At 42.1% G+C, this 17,846-nt stretch overlaps 1 protein-coding gene across 1 annotated transcript; it reads right to left on the reverse strand.

The window, feature by feature from the left end:
* Positions 1 to 13: 13 nt before the first annotated feature.
* atg2b (autophagy related 2B) lies at positions 14 to 17,767 on the reverse strand. The gene is made up of 43 exons (XM_084915053.1): positions 17,657 to 17,767; positions 16,608 to 17,014; positions 16,332 to 16,494; positions 16,047 to 16,199; positions 15,855 to 15,957; positions 15,512 to 15,674; positions 15,252 to 15,431; positions 15,037 to 15,133; positions 14,763 to 14,927; positions 14,493 to 14,644; positions 14,203 to 14,314; positions 13,746 to 13,989; positions 13,490 to 13,652; positions 13,247 to 13,339; positions 12,947 to 13,135; positions 12,477 to 12,750; positions 12,280 to 12,388; positions 12,006 to 12,204; positions 10,492 to 10,634; positions 10,112 to 10,269; positions 9,833 to 10,008; positions 9,036 to 9,186; positions 8,654 to 8,856; positions 6,577 to 6,657; positions 6,338 to 6,444; positions 6,156 to 6,248; positions 6,004 to 6,074; positions 5,847 to 5,923; positions 5,583 to 5,753; positions 5,369 to 5,501; positions 5,093 to 5,289; positions 4,730 to 4,956; positions 4,530 to 4,647; positions 4,249 to 4,440; positions 4,068 to 4,169; positions 3,904 to 3,982; positions 3,614 to 3,824; positions 3,458 to 3,527; positions 3,291 to 3,373; positions 3,069 to 3,190; positions 1,667 to 1,821; positions 1,402 to 1,551; positions 14 to 1,307 (listed from the first exon to the last, which is right to left on the reverse strand). Exons 2-43 carry the CDS (start codon positions 16,767 to 16,769, stop codon positions 1,077 to 1,079), a joined length of 6,222 nt encoding a protein of 2,073 aa, XP_084771179.1. The 5' UTR covers positions 16,770 to 17,014; positions 17,657 to 17,767; the 3' UTR covers positions 14 to 1,076.
* Positions 17,768 to 17,846: the final 79 nt, after the last annotated feature.

Below are 17,846 nucleotides of genomic sequence, written 5' to 3' on the forward strand. Positions count from 1 at the left end.
GCACACTCCAGTGTTAATTTCACCGTTTTTATTTCTCCATCATGCTTTTAATACAAATTCATGAGTCACCTGTACATATATTTACAAGAATACTCTTACCACATAACCAAAAAAGGAAGAAAAAAAAAATCAAAAAAAAAAAAATCAAGACTTAGCAACACAATTGATCACATCAGACATCAATATATATAAACATGTAGCTTAATAATAATGAAAAAAAAAAAAAAACTAAACAAATGAGATTATCAGTACATTAAGACTTTACTTATGGATCTTGAGTAGATTCACTTTGTCAACAATTCAAAAATGTGAGCACGAGACTGTAAGAATAAAGCAGTTTTTAAATTTAAACCGCAGCTTCTTTTTTTTTTTCTTTTTTTAAACAGCAGCTTTTGTGAAAATTATGCAACACTAAAATTGTGAAACCTTAGAACAAGTCTGGATAATCGTCCCATCTCTCACTTGTTATGCTTCAACTCAGTTAAAAGTGCTGATTACAGAGCTTTACAAAGATGCAACACATTCAGTTTCTACATTTGTTCTCTCATATTTGCACGAAGTGCTGCTCATTAGGAATATTTACAGTAAATAACAAGGCCCACATACAGTACATCTTATATAAATTAAGGGTCATTACACCTAGAATATTAGTGTTTGCTGACACAAAGTAGGATAAGAGAACGCAACCACACAATCTGTAAACAGCTGTTTGAAAATGAAGCAGATGAAAGGACCTATTCCTTCATTCTTAAGCCTTTACATTTTAAATTTGTATGGTCTACCCTACAACATAGCATCATACACAATAACATTATAAGTGCTGCTCAAACTCACCCTTCTTCATCCATTTGATTACACGCATACAGTTGGACAATGTTGATGACCATGAAGGCACTGTGAGGCATGTGATAAGTTGACACAAGCTAAAAATCACAGTAGCTCAAACTGCCACAGGATGAACACCATTTTATTTACACCGGCACTCACTGTCCACCTTTTGCCTTCTTCAAAAGCACACCTATTAAGCTGTAGCTGCTGCACAGTCATTGTTTCAGTTTTCCATAAGGCAATGACACTTACTCGTCGCCCTGCCTCCATTTTTGCGACTCCTCCTGACGTGCATCGGGGTGAATCTGGTTTCTCATCCCACCCAAGACATTTGAAGTCGCCTCAGTGGCCATAATGAGTGGCTTGACTACTGCAGGTGGAAGCTGGCGGAGAACTCCACCGACTGCCCCAGTCATACCTCGCTGCTCGTGCTCCCGGGTGGCTGTGTCGTAGATGGTTAGTGCAGTGTCTGTGATCCCCTGTGGGAACATTTTGCAGTCCTTAAAACATCTTTTCTTTCACAGAACTGAAGTGAAGGTTTTCCTATTTGTTTTTGGGGGTTTTTTTTTTTACCTCTTTCACCACAGTGTAGGCTTTGGCTACACCTTCTCTGAGGTCAACAGGCTGATGAGCCAGTCCATAATGGGAGATCCGTTTTACCCTCTTTGTGTCCCTCTCATCAGGCACTGGAGACACCATGTCATACGCTGTCTCAGCGGCTGCCTAAAAACAGAAAAAAAAAATTATATATAACAGACAACAATTAATTGATTTTTCTACGTGCTTTACAGAAGGAAATGCATGCAAATATTTTATTAGCAGCAGTGGACCAGTTTACCTGAATAGTCCGCACCATCCTGTTTGTGAGCTCCAGGGCAGCCATAGCTGTAGAGGTTCCAAAGGAAGCCGTGCCACGCTGAAATCCACGGACTATCCGGCCATCCTTCCTGTACTGTTCAATCGGGAGCCAGACCAAATCCCTGAGTCCGTGAACTGAATATGAAAAAAACAAACAAAAACAAAACAACATTGACAGAGGAGTAAAGCAACTGAAAGTCAAAAGCTGGACCTCAGCTCTCATATTGGAAATGACTTTCACAGCAGTTTCTGTTCCAGATAGTTTTTTATTAAAGAAAAAGAAAGTGATTAAGGCTGATTCTGAAATGTCAGCAACAATAAAGAAAATTTTGTCAAACAAGGAAATGTTGACTCAAGGAACTTTTCACAAATTAGAAAGTTGTTGGGCCAAGCACCAGGCAACTCCTTTACAAGTCAATTAAAATGAGAGAACAACAAAAATCAGACTAGTTAACAAGTCTGAAAGTAAGATAACAGTCAGTTCACTGACAAGTTAAACAATGTCTGTACAAATACAATTTGGGAAAAATCGTGATTTTTTAAATCTTATTCTTTCATATTAGACAAAGTATAATAATAAAGTGTAATAAAGATGTGCTAAGGTTATAGGTGTCAGTGCTACAGTCCACAGCTAATCCATTCAGTTCAGTTCTACACTGTGTTAATAATTGCGCAACAGGAGCAATGCTTCGATTGCTAATGGGAGAGTGAGGCAATATATAGGAAGTTAAGATCCGAGCTTCAGCAGTTTGGAGACGCTTCTCTTTAGCTACAGCAGCAGCTTTCATTCGTGCATTTCCAGCAGTTTGAACCATTATCGATATCCAAGGTGTCCGATCAGAGCTACAAAAAGTTGGACCTGTGCATTCTTAAATTTCATTTATTGCTGGCATGTGCAATACAACTAATACACATCAGTTTATTCTGCTGCAAGTAGCTAACACGAGCACTGCTTAGCTTACATGTTAATGTTTATAGACCTGAGCAGATTATGGTTACGCACTGCTCAGCTTATTCATCAGTGTGAGCTTACAAGGCTTGCTAATAACTGTTTATTGTCTAGATAAGAACACTGCAAATCCACACTTGTTCACAGAGCTGTCACTTGTGTTCCTTTTCACTGTGCTTGTTTATATCCACTCACGGGAAAGAGTGTGTAGTGTTGCTGAGGTATAATTGACAGTTGATGTGCACTGTACATTAACAAACATTTGAATAATTGGATTAAATAACTAGTATTTCATGTCTTGATTAACAAGAGAAGCAACATTTAATCATGTAGCACATCCCAACTGGCCAACAAGAACAAGTTACAGCAACAGCCCTGTTCTTAACAAATACAGTAAACCATCTGAGATGATCCCTTGAACTGTTACACTTACCCAGTTTTACCAGAGTATGAATAGGTGCCACACCACTCAGCAGTCCTTGAAGCTGGTTTGTCTTTATGTCATTTAACCACTCATTTATTGCATAGGAAAAGAGCTTATCCACACCTAATAATCTGAAACACAAACAAGTATTACTTTAATACGGATCACTGTGTGTGAATTATGTTTTTGCTAATTTATTGTCTCATGAGATACATTTTGCGGTATACTTACCCTTGCCTGTAGCACAACTGCCTCAGTTTGAGCTCTGAACAATTCAGCTGTGTCAGCCCGAAAATGATCCCTGCAAATGTTCCCTGGAACGAGGTACTCATAAAAATCATTCATGAAGCACTCATAACATAACGTGGAGTTAATCAAGTCCTCTCTTAGACAGTTACCTGGTCCATAGACACGTGTTTCCCATGGTAGTCCAGGCGAATGGGAACCTCAGAAGTAAATCGAAACTCCCTGTTAAGATGACAAGGGGTTGCTGAACACAAACAAGCAGTTTGGAAAGTTTAACGGCTTAGTGGTCAATAAAAATAACCTCTAACCTAAAGAAGATGGGTTGGTCTGTGAAGGGAGAAGCAGAGGCTTCACTGTCATTTGCGTCTTCCCTGCCGGATGTAGAGAAACCGTTTTGGCTCAGTCGTCTCTGTGCAGGCACCGAGATGATTGGGGCTGGATCCTGGCTCCCACCAGCGTGCTTGGAGAAGCTGCAAGAGATCTCTGGGCCAGCCACTTTCTTTGTGGTAACACAAACCACTAAAACAGACAAAACGTTAAAGATGCATGAGATAAAAGTAGGATTCATAATAATTATACAGTTTTGTGGCAATCTTACCTTCTTGAATAGGTGGTGAGAAAAACTCAACTTCAGCAGCAAGACTTGTAAAGAAGTCTCTCAAGAAGAACAGTGCATCCTTCAAATAAAGAAGAAGCTATCACTTAAAAGATAATGCTCATTGTTTGCCAGGGTTAGAGAAATAATTTGTACCCAACTCTCACCTGATCAATATTGAGGCGAAGAGGCATTAGAGTGACCCGTAAACAGCACTCTGGGGGAGCCTGGCCTGACTCAGGACACATGTGCATCGCCTTGACTGTCAACTAAGACAAAAAGCGCACACACATGGTTACGACAGGACAAAACTTACCACGATTACCACGAGTATGGTGCTTTCCTCACCATGTTAGAATGGGCTTTTCGGGGCATTTCCTTGCTAGAGTACAAGTAGAGGAACTTGTTCATCTGGGAGGTAGCTAGTCTGTCTCGAATCTCCAAGTCCTGCACAGAGAACACCTGCCGGGACACTGGCTGGTCCACTGCTGGACGAGACACCGCTGAGATCTGGGGGTACACCTCGTGCTGGAATCTCACCTGAAGAAGCAGTAAAAGAAAAGCTGAAGAAATCCCAAATGGCATTTCACAAAATAATGAACATGCATTTCTGCACAGCATAACTTTACCTTGCTGAGTTGAATCTCCATCAGGACATCAGGATTCCTTCCCTTTCCACCACCAACCCGCCCTGAAGCCTTCGCTTGTCTCACTGGAGTTTGAGATGGCGAGCTATGAGGTGTAGATCTGCAAGACAGAGTAAAGACCAGAGTTAAGTAAATATGTCTTCCTTTTAACAAATTTAAACAGAACCCAGTTTATGACTCACCCCCGGCTTCTAGCAGGAGAAACTATGGAGGTCACACTCCCGAAGTCTTTTCCACCATAAAGATGCCAGATGACAGAGATCTCCTTAATGAGGTAGCGAACCTCTGGGATGGGAAAGTTGGCTCCACGGCTGGAATCACTTCCATCCAGAGGCTGACTGAAGTGGTCGTCTTTGACTTCTACTGGCTCCGAGGATAGCTGCTTCACCACCGGCTCCTGATCTCGATCCTGAACACACATTTTTCTTACAGTCAGGCATAAACAGGTTTTGCAAAAACAGTCAATCACTATGCTATGTAGCCTCTTCAAGTTAAGGCTACACAAAAATATGTAGCCTTAACTTGAAGAATGAGTACGTCCCAACCTCTCCTCTGGAGCCTGGAGTTTCCAATATACAAAAGTCGTCAGTCTCTTGGGCCAGATTAGGGGCTGGTGTGATGAGAGGAGAAGGAAGCATGGGGTACGGGGGGCTTAAATCTTGGCAATTCCCACTTTCATCTGGGAACAGGAACAGGTCTGAGCGAGGTGGTTCTTGGTCTTGAATCTGCTCCTCAGGTGTGCCTGCAGTGGTGTGAAATTCATAAAGTAAAGACTCCTCATGGGTGAAACACTTTTTTACCTCACTGAGTCAAGTATTTACCGTTCTGCTGCGGCCCTGATACAGGCTGCCCATCAGTCTCTTCCATAGCGTCACTCATGAGATCCTGTAACATCTGCTGCTCAGTCTCAGCGAGGAGCGAAGTCTGAGATGGTGGTCGGCTAGAAGCCTCCATCTGTCCAAAAATACACTCAGAATAAACTTGTGCATATGGTAAAGTTTGACAATTATGCTTTAACTGAGTGACACTGCTGACCTTGCTTTTTTGTGTAGTGCTGCTGTGCTTGGTCTCTGGTTCAGCTGGGGGCAGCAAGTCTCCATAGCTGGCTACATACTGTATGAGGTTCATGAGGGCAGCACAGGAGTCCGAACAGGTTCTGATATGGATCACATCACTGGAGCAGCGCAGCTCGAATCTGGGCTCCGACTATCACCCAAGAGACAGCGAAAATAAGTGTTTCTACAAGCCTGTTTTTTTGTCTGTTTTTTTAAAATGGGAATATAAATAATTAACACTTACCAATTTTCCATCTACTCCAGGTTTGACTGCTGTTATCCTCAGCTCTAAGGTTCCCATGTCTACCACTTGGACATAATCTGTGACAAAAAGAAAAAGTCAAAATTTGTCAAAGCTTCATGTAAAGTCACATTCAACACTGTTTCTGAAGTCAACTTACCACGAGCTAGATTTACAGAGACAGCATTACTTTTGTCTGAGAGGAACAGAGCAGCTTCGTCCAAAATGATCCTGGAAACAACATATTTTACTAAATAATGTAACCTCCACACATTTTTGTATTTCAGAAGAAAACCAGTTGCTTTTCCACACCTAAGTGTTGATGAGGAATTGTCTAGAGAGACGCTACTGGAGATGCTGAATGTTTCCACAACCAGCAACGATCTGAGTGGCAAGTACAGGGGTCTGCAGAAAACAAAATAAAATCAAGCGTCACATAAGAACACACTCTGATAATAAAATCGGCCACCATTTAGTGTTTTGTTCTACTTCACCTGTAGTCCAGGGAGCAGCTCCATAGGTGCAAATGTAGTGTGGTGACAGACGTAGGAGGAGCGTAACCCAACACGGGTTCATCAGAAACATTCAGAAAGTCAACAATCTGTTGTAGACAAATCATCAGTAAGATTATGAATACCTGGTGTTATTGCACATTTCTTCTGTGCTGTGTAAACACATCATATGAAGGTCAAATAAAGCTTATATGACAGCAGCCTAAGGCAGTTTGTTTTACCTGGTCATACCAGCCCAAGGTGGGAGGGACCACTCTGTGCTGGAGTGTAGCACCTCTCACCCCAACAGCAACCAGAAACTCCTGCATGACGGAAAATTAGAAAGGAAAAAAAAAAGGACATCACAGCAAGCACATTACTTCTTAAATTACGTGGAATTTTTTAAATTTGCATACAAACATACAGTGGCTTGCAAAAGTATTCGGCCCCCCTTGAACTTTTCCACATGTTGTCACATTACAGCCACAAACATGAATCAATTTTATTGGAATTCCACATGAAAGACCAACACAAAGTGGGTCAAACGTGAGAAGTGGAACAGAAATCATACATGATTCCAAACATTTGTTACAAATAAATAACTGAAAAGTGGGGTGTGCGTAATTATTCAGCCCCCTGAGTCAATACTTTGTAGAACCACCTTTTGCTGCAGTTCCAGCTGCCAGTCTTTTAGGGTCTGTCTCTACCAGCTTTGCACATCTACAGACTGAAATCTTTGCTCATTCTTCTTTGCAAAACAGCTCCAGCTCAGTCAGATTAGATGGACAGCGTTTGTGAACAGCAGTTTTCAGATCTTGCCACAGATTCTGGATTGGATTTAGATCTGGACTTTGACTGGGCCATTCTAACACATGGATATGTTTTGTTTTAAACCATCCCATTGTTGCCCTGGCTTTATGTTTAGGGTCGTTGTCCTGCAGAAAGGTGAACCTCCGCCCCACTCTCAAGTCTTTTGCAGACTGCAAGCGGTTTTCTTCCAAGATTGCCCTGTATTTGGCTCCATCCATCTTCCCATCAACTCTGACCAGCTTCCCTGTCCCTGCTGAAGAGAAGCCCCCCCAGAGCATGATGCTGCCACCACCATATTTGACAGTGGGGATGGTGTGTTCAGAGTGATGTGCAGTCTTAGTTTTCCGCCTCACATAGCGTTTTGCATTTTGGCCAAAAAGCTCTATGTTGGTCTCATCTGACCAGAGCAGCTTCTTCCACATGTTTGCTGTGTCCCCACATGGCTTGTGCCAAACTGCAAACGGGACTTCTTATGGTTTTCTGTTAACAATGGCTTTCTTCTTGCCACTCTTCCATAAAGGCCAACTTTGTGCAGTGCACGACTAATAGTTGTCCTATGGACAGATTCCCCCACCTGAGCTGTAGATCTCTGCAGCTCGTCCAGAGTCACCATGGGCCTCTTGGCTGCATTTCTGATCAGCGCTCTCCTTGTTGGGCCTGTGAGTTTAGGTGGACGGCCTTGTCTTGGTAGGTTTACAGTTGTGCCATACTCCTTCCATTTCTGAATGATGGCTTGAGCAGTGCTCCGTGGGATGTTCAAGGCTTGGGAAATCTTTTTGTAGCCTAAGCCTGCTTTAAATTTCTCAATAACTTTATCCCTGACCTGTCTGGTGTGTTCTTTGGACTTCATGGTGTTGTTGCTCCCAATATTCTCTTAGACAACCTCTGAGGCCGTCACAGAGCAGCTGTATTTGTACTGACATTAGATTACACACAGTAATCACTCATTTAGTCATTAGCATTCATCAGGCAATGTCTATGGGCAACTGACTGCACTCAGACCAAAGGGGGCTGAATAATTACGCACACCCCACTTTGCAGTTATTTATTTGTAAAAAATGTTTAGAATCATGTATGATTTTCGTTCCACTTTTCACGTGTGCACCACTTTGAATTGGTCTTGTGGCTGTAATGTGACAAAATGTGGAAAAGTTCAAGGGGGCTGAATACTTTTGCAAGCCACTGTATACACACAGCCACATAAGTGGACTTATTTAATAAGCAACACATAACAAAACAACATTATTTCTCTTCCACAGTAAGGGTTTAAAAATGTAATAACCACCAATAATGAAACATGGCAATTTCTCAATTTTGACTGGGAAGTAGATCCAAAACTCATGGACAATACGAGTGCAGAATAAAGCCTGCCAGCCTTTAAAAATAACTCAAACATAAGTACTTTATGTACAGAATTTGACACTTGAGTCTGTAGTGGACCTGCTGAAGTGGTTCGCAACAAATCTGTGAAATACACACACAGTCCTCTAACTGTTTTGAGTATCTGACCTTGATGTTGCGTTCTGCATTCTGTGATGAGATTTTGACAGCGACAGAAACCATGCTGCGAGCTTCTAAACCGATGCCCTCCGAAGGTGTTGACAATTTTTCTGAAGATGTTTCTGACTGGTAGATGGTTGGCTCTAGCCAATGGGGATGTGTCCTGCATGGCAATTTGATGTCTGAGACCGAAGTGCCTCCATCTATGAGTCCTGGGGATATTAACAGATTGAGCCATCAGTGAAAACGCATACAGTCGTGCCATTAGTACAGTTCTAGACCGTTACCTATACTTTTATATATTTTTAGGTCCCATTATCACCACATATCACTCATAACATCATAAGACTAAGACAATAGTGATATTACACACAAACAGGAAGCAGCTTACCTTGGTGATACATGCAGATGCTGCTGGTATGAAAGCAGATGTAGTGCTGATCTTTAAAGCCTTCATACTGAGTGACGCTGAACAAAACGGCATTTTTCACCTCCAGCCAGAACTCGCCATGTTTGTTTTTCAGTGTGGTTTTATCCTCCTTCTGTAAAAACAACAAACTCAACTCCACTGTCCACATAACAAGCTATCCACAAATTTCATTGTTTTTTGGTGCACTTTTTTTTTTTTTTTTTTTTTTTTTTTTTAAATGACATATGAAACAATATTGTTTCCAAGATGATTCTCTGTAAATATTTTATTATCATGTACTTTGGAACAGATACACAATAATCATCAGTCATTGTATCACTGAGTTTGTCAACTCCACAGTATTAGACTACAGAAGTGCTGGTGGTGGTAGTAGTCCTTGTAGCCTTTGTGAGCTCAGTGCAGCAGTACATGAACCAGTTCTGTATGCATTTACGAGTGGATCTTAAAATCGCAGTGACTGTCAGGCAGAACAAGGGTGACCACTAGAAGTGCAACACAGGGGAGATTAAGTCTGGTCAAGTCGCTGCAGATATTGAGGGCTACCACAGCAGCAACCTGTCCGTGCTGTCTTTAGTGAAAGACACAATGGGAGGGGCCCAGCTGGCTGGTTAGCAGCAACTGAACTTTTAAAGCTGGAGTGAGGGGACTGTCCACTTTTAAATCAGTGACTGATGTTGTTGATAAAATAAAACTGACGTCAAACATATTTGGCCAGCAAGCTAAAGTAAAGCCTGCGTGTGGAAAATACTGAAGGTTACCTTGGCATTAGCATGAAGACACATAAGGCCATGATTGACACTAAGATTGACAGAGAAAAGGCTCTGGGAGTTCTTGCTGTGGGCTTTGGGCTTCTTCTTCTTTCGAGATCTGAAGCCCAGGTCAGCGGCAGGCGAGTAATAGTGCATGTTCTCCTCCTCTGATCCACTGGTCTCCTCTGCAAAGACAACAAAACACCCATTTATGAGCAGATAAGTTGTAGTTTAAACATGACATCATAAGTGACTAAAGAATTAGGTGAAAACTCTGTTCTGTCGCACCCTCAGGACCAGTGGAGCGGAACTGGCTAAAGCTGTCCTTGGAGTAAGTGTTGATCAATTGACTGGCAACAGAGAGCCCAACTCCATATGGCATGTTCTCTACAGTCTCCACTGGGGATGGAGCAGTGGGCTCCCACAGCAGAAGGTCATTGTTTATCCTAAAATATTTAGAATATGGATAAGAATTATTAAATGCATAGAGAAGAATATACAGCTGAAAAAGTTTTCCCCTGATATGACAGTAGCTGGTGAACCTCAGGTCCAGTAATAAGCAATGTTAACTGGCTGTTAAAGATGTGTGTTGTAGATGAATTAGTTAAATTAAAGATAAATAAATAAGAGGCAATGAAGTTGCTCAGGGTGAACGCCAAGTGACCTACCTGTTGTGTAGTTTTTCATAAAATGCCTTGCTGGGGAGTGTTAGCTGCACATTAGGGAAACACAACTCAAGGATGAACCGGGAGTTATTCATCGTTTTTTCCTGGAACACCGTCATCTCACCGACATCACCAGGAATGACCATCTGGAATTACAAGATTATAATAGTGAATGTAAACACAACTCTATCACCACCTGTTTTGTCAGCAGGTTAGGTACGCAAAGCAGAGCTATTGTACACCTTTGCATAAAGATGCACCTGCCACACATGTAAATATATTACCAAATATCCTCGCTTCCCAATGCAAATAAATCAACCTGTACATTTTGCTCCAGCTTTGGACCAATGCCATTAACAAAATAGCAACACCTTTCAATTGACAAAGAAAACTGGAAAATATTTAAAACAAAACAAAACAAAACACATGAAAGACTCTGGACATCAAATGTATCTTTCAATAGTATTTTCAGTGTATTAATGCCTACATCACTTACTGCCTTTGGAGAAGCAACTTTGTGGACTAGAAGTAAATGTAATGAAATATGTGCCTGACTGGTGAAGGTGATGAAAGTGACACAGTGAGACAGAATGGAGAAAAACAGCAAAAGATTTGCATGTAAAAGATGAGGGAGGGGGGCAAGAAGGACAGAAGGTACGCTACTGGAGCTTCAACAGTGAACATTCAAAACTTTTGCTGTGGGGGAAGGAGTGGTGATGCTGTGATTTCATATTACATGTAAGATGATCACTCGGAGAGAAAGTTAGGCAAGATATACACGTTTACTGTAGCTGTGTCATAAGAATAGATTTAAAGCAACAAATCTAAAACTCATAATTTAGGATTGCAATAACATGCACAGCAGCAAAACATCACTTTGAGCATCTTTCTTACAACTATAGTGATACAGACCTATAGTGATAGTTCAAATTAAACATATTAGTGAATTATTCCAAAACTACCTTGTTGAACGTTATTCCCTGTTGCTGAAGTCTGGCAATTCTGTCAAGGAAACATCAAAAAGCAGCACAAAAATTTGGCCTCACATGCAAGTGTGTGTGTGTGTGTATTTATTTTTATTTATATATATGACTAATGACTGTGGAAACTCTGATACAATGTTCCACAATCTATGAATACACAATGGGTTTTCCCACTGGTTACAGCTCGTCTGATATAATTGAGTCTTTCCGGCATACACATGTGTCACAAGCTTTCAGTTTCCACATTACATTAAACTGAATCACATTAGGAATGTCCTCCAGATAACATGTGTGTCAAACAAATATCTGCAGATATAAATCTTATAGACAGATGTGAGCTGAGAAACGTTCAGCTTTCTGCAGAAGCGTCAGAAAGCAGCCGTTTAGTGTGAGGTTGTCTGGTAATTATTCACTGTAGTTTTCAGGTGCAGGGGCTACAATGCAGATTTGAGATGCTACAGTATGAACAGTTAAAATCACAGAGACAGTCGTGTCAAGAATAGGTTAACTGGACATTGTTGACCCATAACCTACCTCTTCATTCTCATACATAACCCTACGTGAAGAAAAGGGTGATGGCTCTGGCTTCCCAAAGTCACATACATCCTTCAGTGAATGAGCAGCCCCTTCCTCCTCCTCTTCTTCAAGAGAATGGTCCTCAGCCCCCTCATCTTCAGCTGTCACACGCTCAAGGATGGAGTGGACTGCAGTTGGGTTCATCTTGAGCACAACCCTGCCAAGAAAAATGTAGTATTACTGACACTGCTAAACAAAGAGATATGTATACTGGTTGGTTATGTGATCTTACCTTGGCCAATCAAATTTTACACTTTCAGATGTTGTCATGTCTCCATCCATCGTGTGTGACACTCTGAGGAACCGGGCAGCTGTTTGATCGTCCTCTTCCTGGAACCTCCCTGTGCAAACGGGTAAAAGTAAAAACAATTAAAGTCCAAGTCAACAGACAATTAAATCTTCAGAAGAGCTTTTGAAATCTTGACACACCAGTGAGTTCCTTAAAAGTGAGCTCCATTTTGGTTTGGTCAGGTGAATTGCCACCCATGAATTCAGTTTTCAATTCCAGCTCTTCCAGCTCCAAGTACAGCGTTTCTTTCTGTAGGGACTTCTTGAACCAAGGGCCCCTCTCTTGATCTGAACGCAGATCAGGGATGGGGAAGCGCACAGCAATGCCCAGCACTGGTGCATTAATTGTCAGTGACACATGACAGTTGGCAGGAGTATGGCTGTCATCAAGGAAAACCTCTGTAAAAGCCTTGTGCTGTGAAATTTATGAAGAAAGCCAAAGATATAGATTAGATGACTTTCATATATGCCAAGTACAAAGAAATGTGAATTTTCTATGTACTGACTTAGTTTGTTTTTTGTAGGAGAAAAGCAGTTTGTGCCTACACTAAAACCTCAATGTCAGAACATATACACAAAAAGCATAGGCTTACATGATGGACCACACTTACCAAGCTGACATGTTTATTGTAAGATGTATACATGTGGGAGGCCATCGCCTCTGTGGTTGCTAGTTTCTGAGGCTGCAGTAGTGAGTTTAGGCGGTCTACAATACTGATGTCCAGCTCAGAGTGCACAGGACCCAGCTCCACCTGGATCTCAGCTTTCCTGGGAATAGTGCTGAGACGCACCTGGCCGCCCTGCACAGCGAGGCAAAGGGTTAAAAGTAGAGGCCAGACACTCATTGTGGAGGAACGGCATTTGATTGTTAGAGTGTTGTGGTTTCATATTGAGCTAACGGATGCAGTTACCTGAGGACCTCTGCGCTCAGCCTGTTTGTAAAGCAGGTGAAGGCAGGTGGTAAGCGGCGCATCAGCACTGGCTTTGGTGTCAAATGTCAGCAGCTGAGGTGTGAGAGACAAACTAAAGTGAAACACTAACGTCAAGACAGCTGCACCTTTCAAGTGTTCTGTATAAATACATATACGCAGTGTTCAAACATCCAAAGCGTTATGCAGTGAGGGATGTACGAAGCTTAGGCTTGAAGGTCTCACCTCAGTATATTGAACTCCTTTTTGCGAGCCACCAATAACAGCCTCAGAGGTGAACAGACACTCTAGAAACTCCATCTGGTTCAGGGTAATGTCAGTGCTAAAAGTCCTTAAGTTGGATCCCTGCCAGTGATCATAGTTTAACTTCAGACCCTGGCCTACAAACCTGCAAACATAAGCCCAGGTGATTCAGGTGATCTGATTCATTCACATACTCTTTCCTTCAGAATACAGGAATTAGTTAAAATTAGAAGTGCACCTGAGGTGGTCATGAGGACAAGCCTGATTAAACACCGTCCGAGACTGAAGGAAAGCGGCTGGCTCAAGCTGTCCTGGGCCCACCATGCTGAAGAAGTGTGCAGCCATGGGGCCAAGAGGACTGGGAGCAGCATGTGGTGGCGGCAGCGGGTCAATGTGGAGGACTGAGACAGCCAAACTGCCCAGTGTCAACCTCAGCACTAACTCTGGCCTTGACTCATCACTGTGGGTTTTGGACGAATGGGCTGAAACACAAACAGCGAATAATGTCCAGCTACAACCATGTACATGAACACAAAGGGGGAACTGATCTTGGGAATATTTCAGCATAAGTCTTTTGATTGAACATAACCTGTTCAACAACTGCTGAAACTGTTTGTTTCACACACTGGATAAACTGAGTGTGTATGAGTGCATAATATATGTTTATGTATCTATTAATTTACTGTAGTGCTTACAAGTTTGCCTCAACAGTTTCTGAGGCAGGTGCGAATCCCGTGACTGGAGGGGAGTTTCACAAGTCTGCTTCTCTCTTTGTTGTGGTACGTCCATATATTCATCCCACACAGCCTACAAAACGCAGATGAAAATGAAACATTACTATTCAAAATATTTATTTGTATAACTCATTTTTCCTGTATGAGATCACTAACTACTGAGTTTCCAGACCATTCAGAGTCCTTAATCTCACCTGATTTAAACCATATTGAACGTTTCTGCAAGCATGATCACACAAATGAAGGCTTACTGTTGCATTTCCAGAGGGAGATTCTCCTGGTGAGGCAGAGTAGTTACTGGTGAGTGACAAGTCCAAATCAACAGTGGGTGGTTCACCCAGAGGAGGCAGGGATGACAAGCTATGAGACATGTCCATGTCAGCCATGGAGAAAAACACGTCGTCTACATTAGCAAAACAAAAAAAGATAAAAAAAAAACAGAAAAATATTCATCAGAAGAGCTAATCAATCACCAAAATCAAAGAAAATGTAGACATTACAGGATGGTGCTTCAACTCAACCTCGACTCGACACAGTTCTGGTTGTTTGGCTTTCAAAGAGGTCAGGATCTGCTCCTGGGACGGCAGTATCCTTCTTTAGGCACCGGTTCAGTTCCATATGGAGGCGATACTCATCCTCCTGCTGTATTGGGCGATTTTTCCTATCCTTAGTCCATTCCTGTGCACCTTAAATGAAGAGTTAGAAATACACTTACATTCACAATTTCTAAATAACCCCGTAAGACCCCATCTGGTCCCAAAGTTCTCCATCATCTCGAAAGAGAGTGGTTCTCACCTCCACCAGAAAAGGCTCCAAATAAGTCCAAAAGAAGGTGAACTTGCCGTGGGGACAGCAGAATAATCAGTGTATCGATCTGTCCAACAACATCCAGCTGAGAAGAAAAGTTGACAAATTTTTGTGAATATTACCCCAAAAGTCTGATACTGGATGAACAACGTGGGAAATTGTTTTCCTCGTAAATCTTTGTGATTCAAAAATAGATAATTTACCTTTGCACCAGGCATCGCTAGGTTATTTTTGAGTGTGAGGGACAACTCAATTTTGCCACAGAGGCTGCCAACCTGCACAGGTTCAAAAGGCGCTGAAGAGGATACAGGCTCTGTGAACTGGGGATGCGGCTCGCATATTATTTTTGGATTCCAGCTAGGTGAGAGTTTTGGCTCAGTTTCCTGCAAAATACAGAAAGACTGGATTAAAAAGGCCACATGCATATATACAACTCTTACAATGTGAAATTTGCTACACTAACCGATGGAGTAGGTGACGATTTACAAGCAGCACGAGACGCATCAGAGAACTCATCCCAGAATACAGTAATTCCCTCCATCTGCACGTTTTTATGTGCGAACGTGGTTGGCTGATGCACATTGACACTTGAACTCTCCTCACCTGTTTCATCGCAGTACACAATCCTGAAGAGAGACGGTATTTGTCAGGGGAGATCAAGTATTAAAATACAAACATCTCACTAAACATCAGCACCAGTACCTCCCCATGCTTAATGTGTTCAAAACTTTGACCATATATACACCAATTTGAAGTATATTATCTTATTGTGGAAACTGAGGTGCCACTGACTGTCAAAAACGTACTTGTTGATTCGAATCTCAAGAGCGATTCCAGTTTTAGAATTTTCTGGAATGTGTTCGACTCTAAAAACACTGTCCAAAAACGTCACTTTGACTCTTCTCAGAACTGTGAGAGAAGAAATTTAAAAGACATTGCTTTACACAGTATTTGTGAGGTAAACCTGCTGAATGCCAAAAAACACAGAAGCAATTTACCTGTTTCTATCGTCTCTGCAAACTTCTCCAGTCCTTCAAATGGCTGGAAGCTCTCTCCCATATCATCGGTTAGTTTCTGGCTCAGGCATTCTTTAGCAAGCTGCATGCTGCTTGTCATGAAACTGGACCAGTACATGGGTTCAATGCCAGATGCTGGAAGTATAACCAGCAGTGATTACCTTATTTGTCTACTCATATGTATAAAATAAAACTGTTTACTTTTACTAATTTTAAGCTTTTTCTCAGGTGTTGTAGAGGGACAAATATATATATATATATCCTTACCCACTCTTGGTCTTGGTCTGAGAACCATCTCCAAACCCTTGATTTCTAGGGCACAGTTCTCCTGCAGCAGTGCTGCCCAAGGGACTGTCAGAGAGATGGTCTGGATGAACCCTGTGATTACCTCAAAAGGAGCATCTGCAGTCTCCAGTAGCTCATTGAGTGACTGAGGAACAAAATAAAACAAAAAAGAAAAAAACATTAGAGGACCACTTGGTTTATTTAACTGATAATTTAATCTGGCGTATTTTCAGCTACATACACATGCACTACACATACCCATGTATCCAGTGGAACCTGTGCAAGAGACCCAGTGCCTTGATAAAGGTCTAGACTGAGTTGATCCAGACTAAGCTTCTCCTGCAGAAAGTTGCCCAGGTACCGATGCAGGAGGTACCTGCAGGCCCGCTTTTTAATGGACTCAGAAAAAGGCCAAGGCATCTTAACTTCAGCAGGTGAACAACACACAGGTAGTGTAAGGCGCCCTAATGCTCTGCACGTGCAATCCTACAGCTGCTTCAACAGCTACAAATTAGTCAGTGACGTTACAGCTGTGTCATCCCGTTGACCCGTCGAGAAAGCGTGACCTCAAACATCCTTCATCACCCCCAATCTGGTACACTTGGGAGGATGTGATGACACTCGGAGATGTGTATGGGGATTGGTCCGACTCCAGTTTGCTACGCCTGCAGGAAAAACATGCAAATGGTGCCCCCCCTGTGTAATTTGACACTTGACACAACAAGTGACTTAACATAAAATACTCGAAAACAGCAAGCTAAATTAATGCTAATGCTTTAGTTTAAGGTAGTTTTAAATTGCTTGCTAGCAGCAATCAGCGTTGTAATGTAGTGCAATCTAGACTGTCGATTTTTTTTTTTGTTGTTGTTTAAGCGTACGCTGACCCCGTTTAAAGCCGGTGCAGGCCTTGGAAATACCTGTCAGCATGTCACAAACTTGATGGCACACATTTACCCATGGCTATATTAACCTACACAAAGCTGTCACGCAACGGCAGGAACTGCGCTTTTATTGTCGGCAAGACAAAGGCAAGTCATTGAGCTAACTAGCCGGCTAGCAAATATGACGTTAGCTAGCTTACCACCTCTGTGGGAAGAGTGAGGCAGCATTAGCATTGCCGGCTAACGTCAAGCTTGGCATTTAGCATGGGTGCTAACCCTAAAACCCAACACTAACTAAAGATATCTACCCTCACACGTCAGATGCAAACTGACCAAAGCGCTGCTTAAATACACACTGATTCTATAAGCAGTCACGCGTGGGATAATTTAAAAAAATTGAGGATATTAGTAGAGCTGTTAAGTTACCTTCTGACTGAGTTGTTTACAAACACTTTCATGACTCCGCACCAACTACACGCTCCGGGGTGGGATTAGGCAGTGATGTCATAACATGGCGGAGCTGTGTAGTCCACGGGGCACTTAGTGGGCCAAGGTTTAATATACTTTAACATAAATATAATACGCTGAAAAAAGAAAGATAGCGTCGGTCTATGTG

Source organism: Perissodus microlepis, chromosome 19, assembly GCF_051167445.1.
Source record: "Perissodus microlepis isolate ML-2025 ecotype Zambia chromosome 19, ASM5116744v1, whole genome shotgun sequence".
NCBI classification, from domain to species: Eukaryota; Metazoa; Chordata; class Actinopteri; order Cichliformes; family Cichlidae; genus Perissodus; species Perissodus microlepis.

Excerpts from the sequence above, each read along its gene's own strand:
- atg2b (XM_084915053.1), bottom strand. The coding sequence starts at position 16,769 with ATGCCTTGGCCTTTTTCTGAGTCCATTAAAAAGCGGGCCTGCAGGTAC. Across the intron at positions 16,200-16,331 it reads CAGACCAAGACCAAGAGTGG|CATCTGGCATTGAACCCATG; the intron begins GTAAGGATATAT and ends TTATACTTCCAG. Across the intron at positions 9,187-9,832 it reads GTCTTCATGCTAATGCCAAG|AAGGAGGATAAAACCACACT; the intron begins GTAACCTTCAGT and ends TTGTTTTTACAG.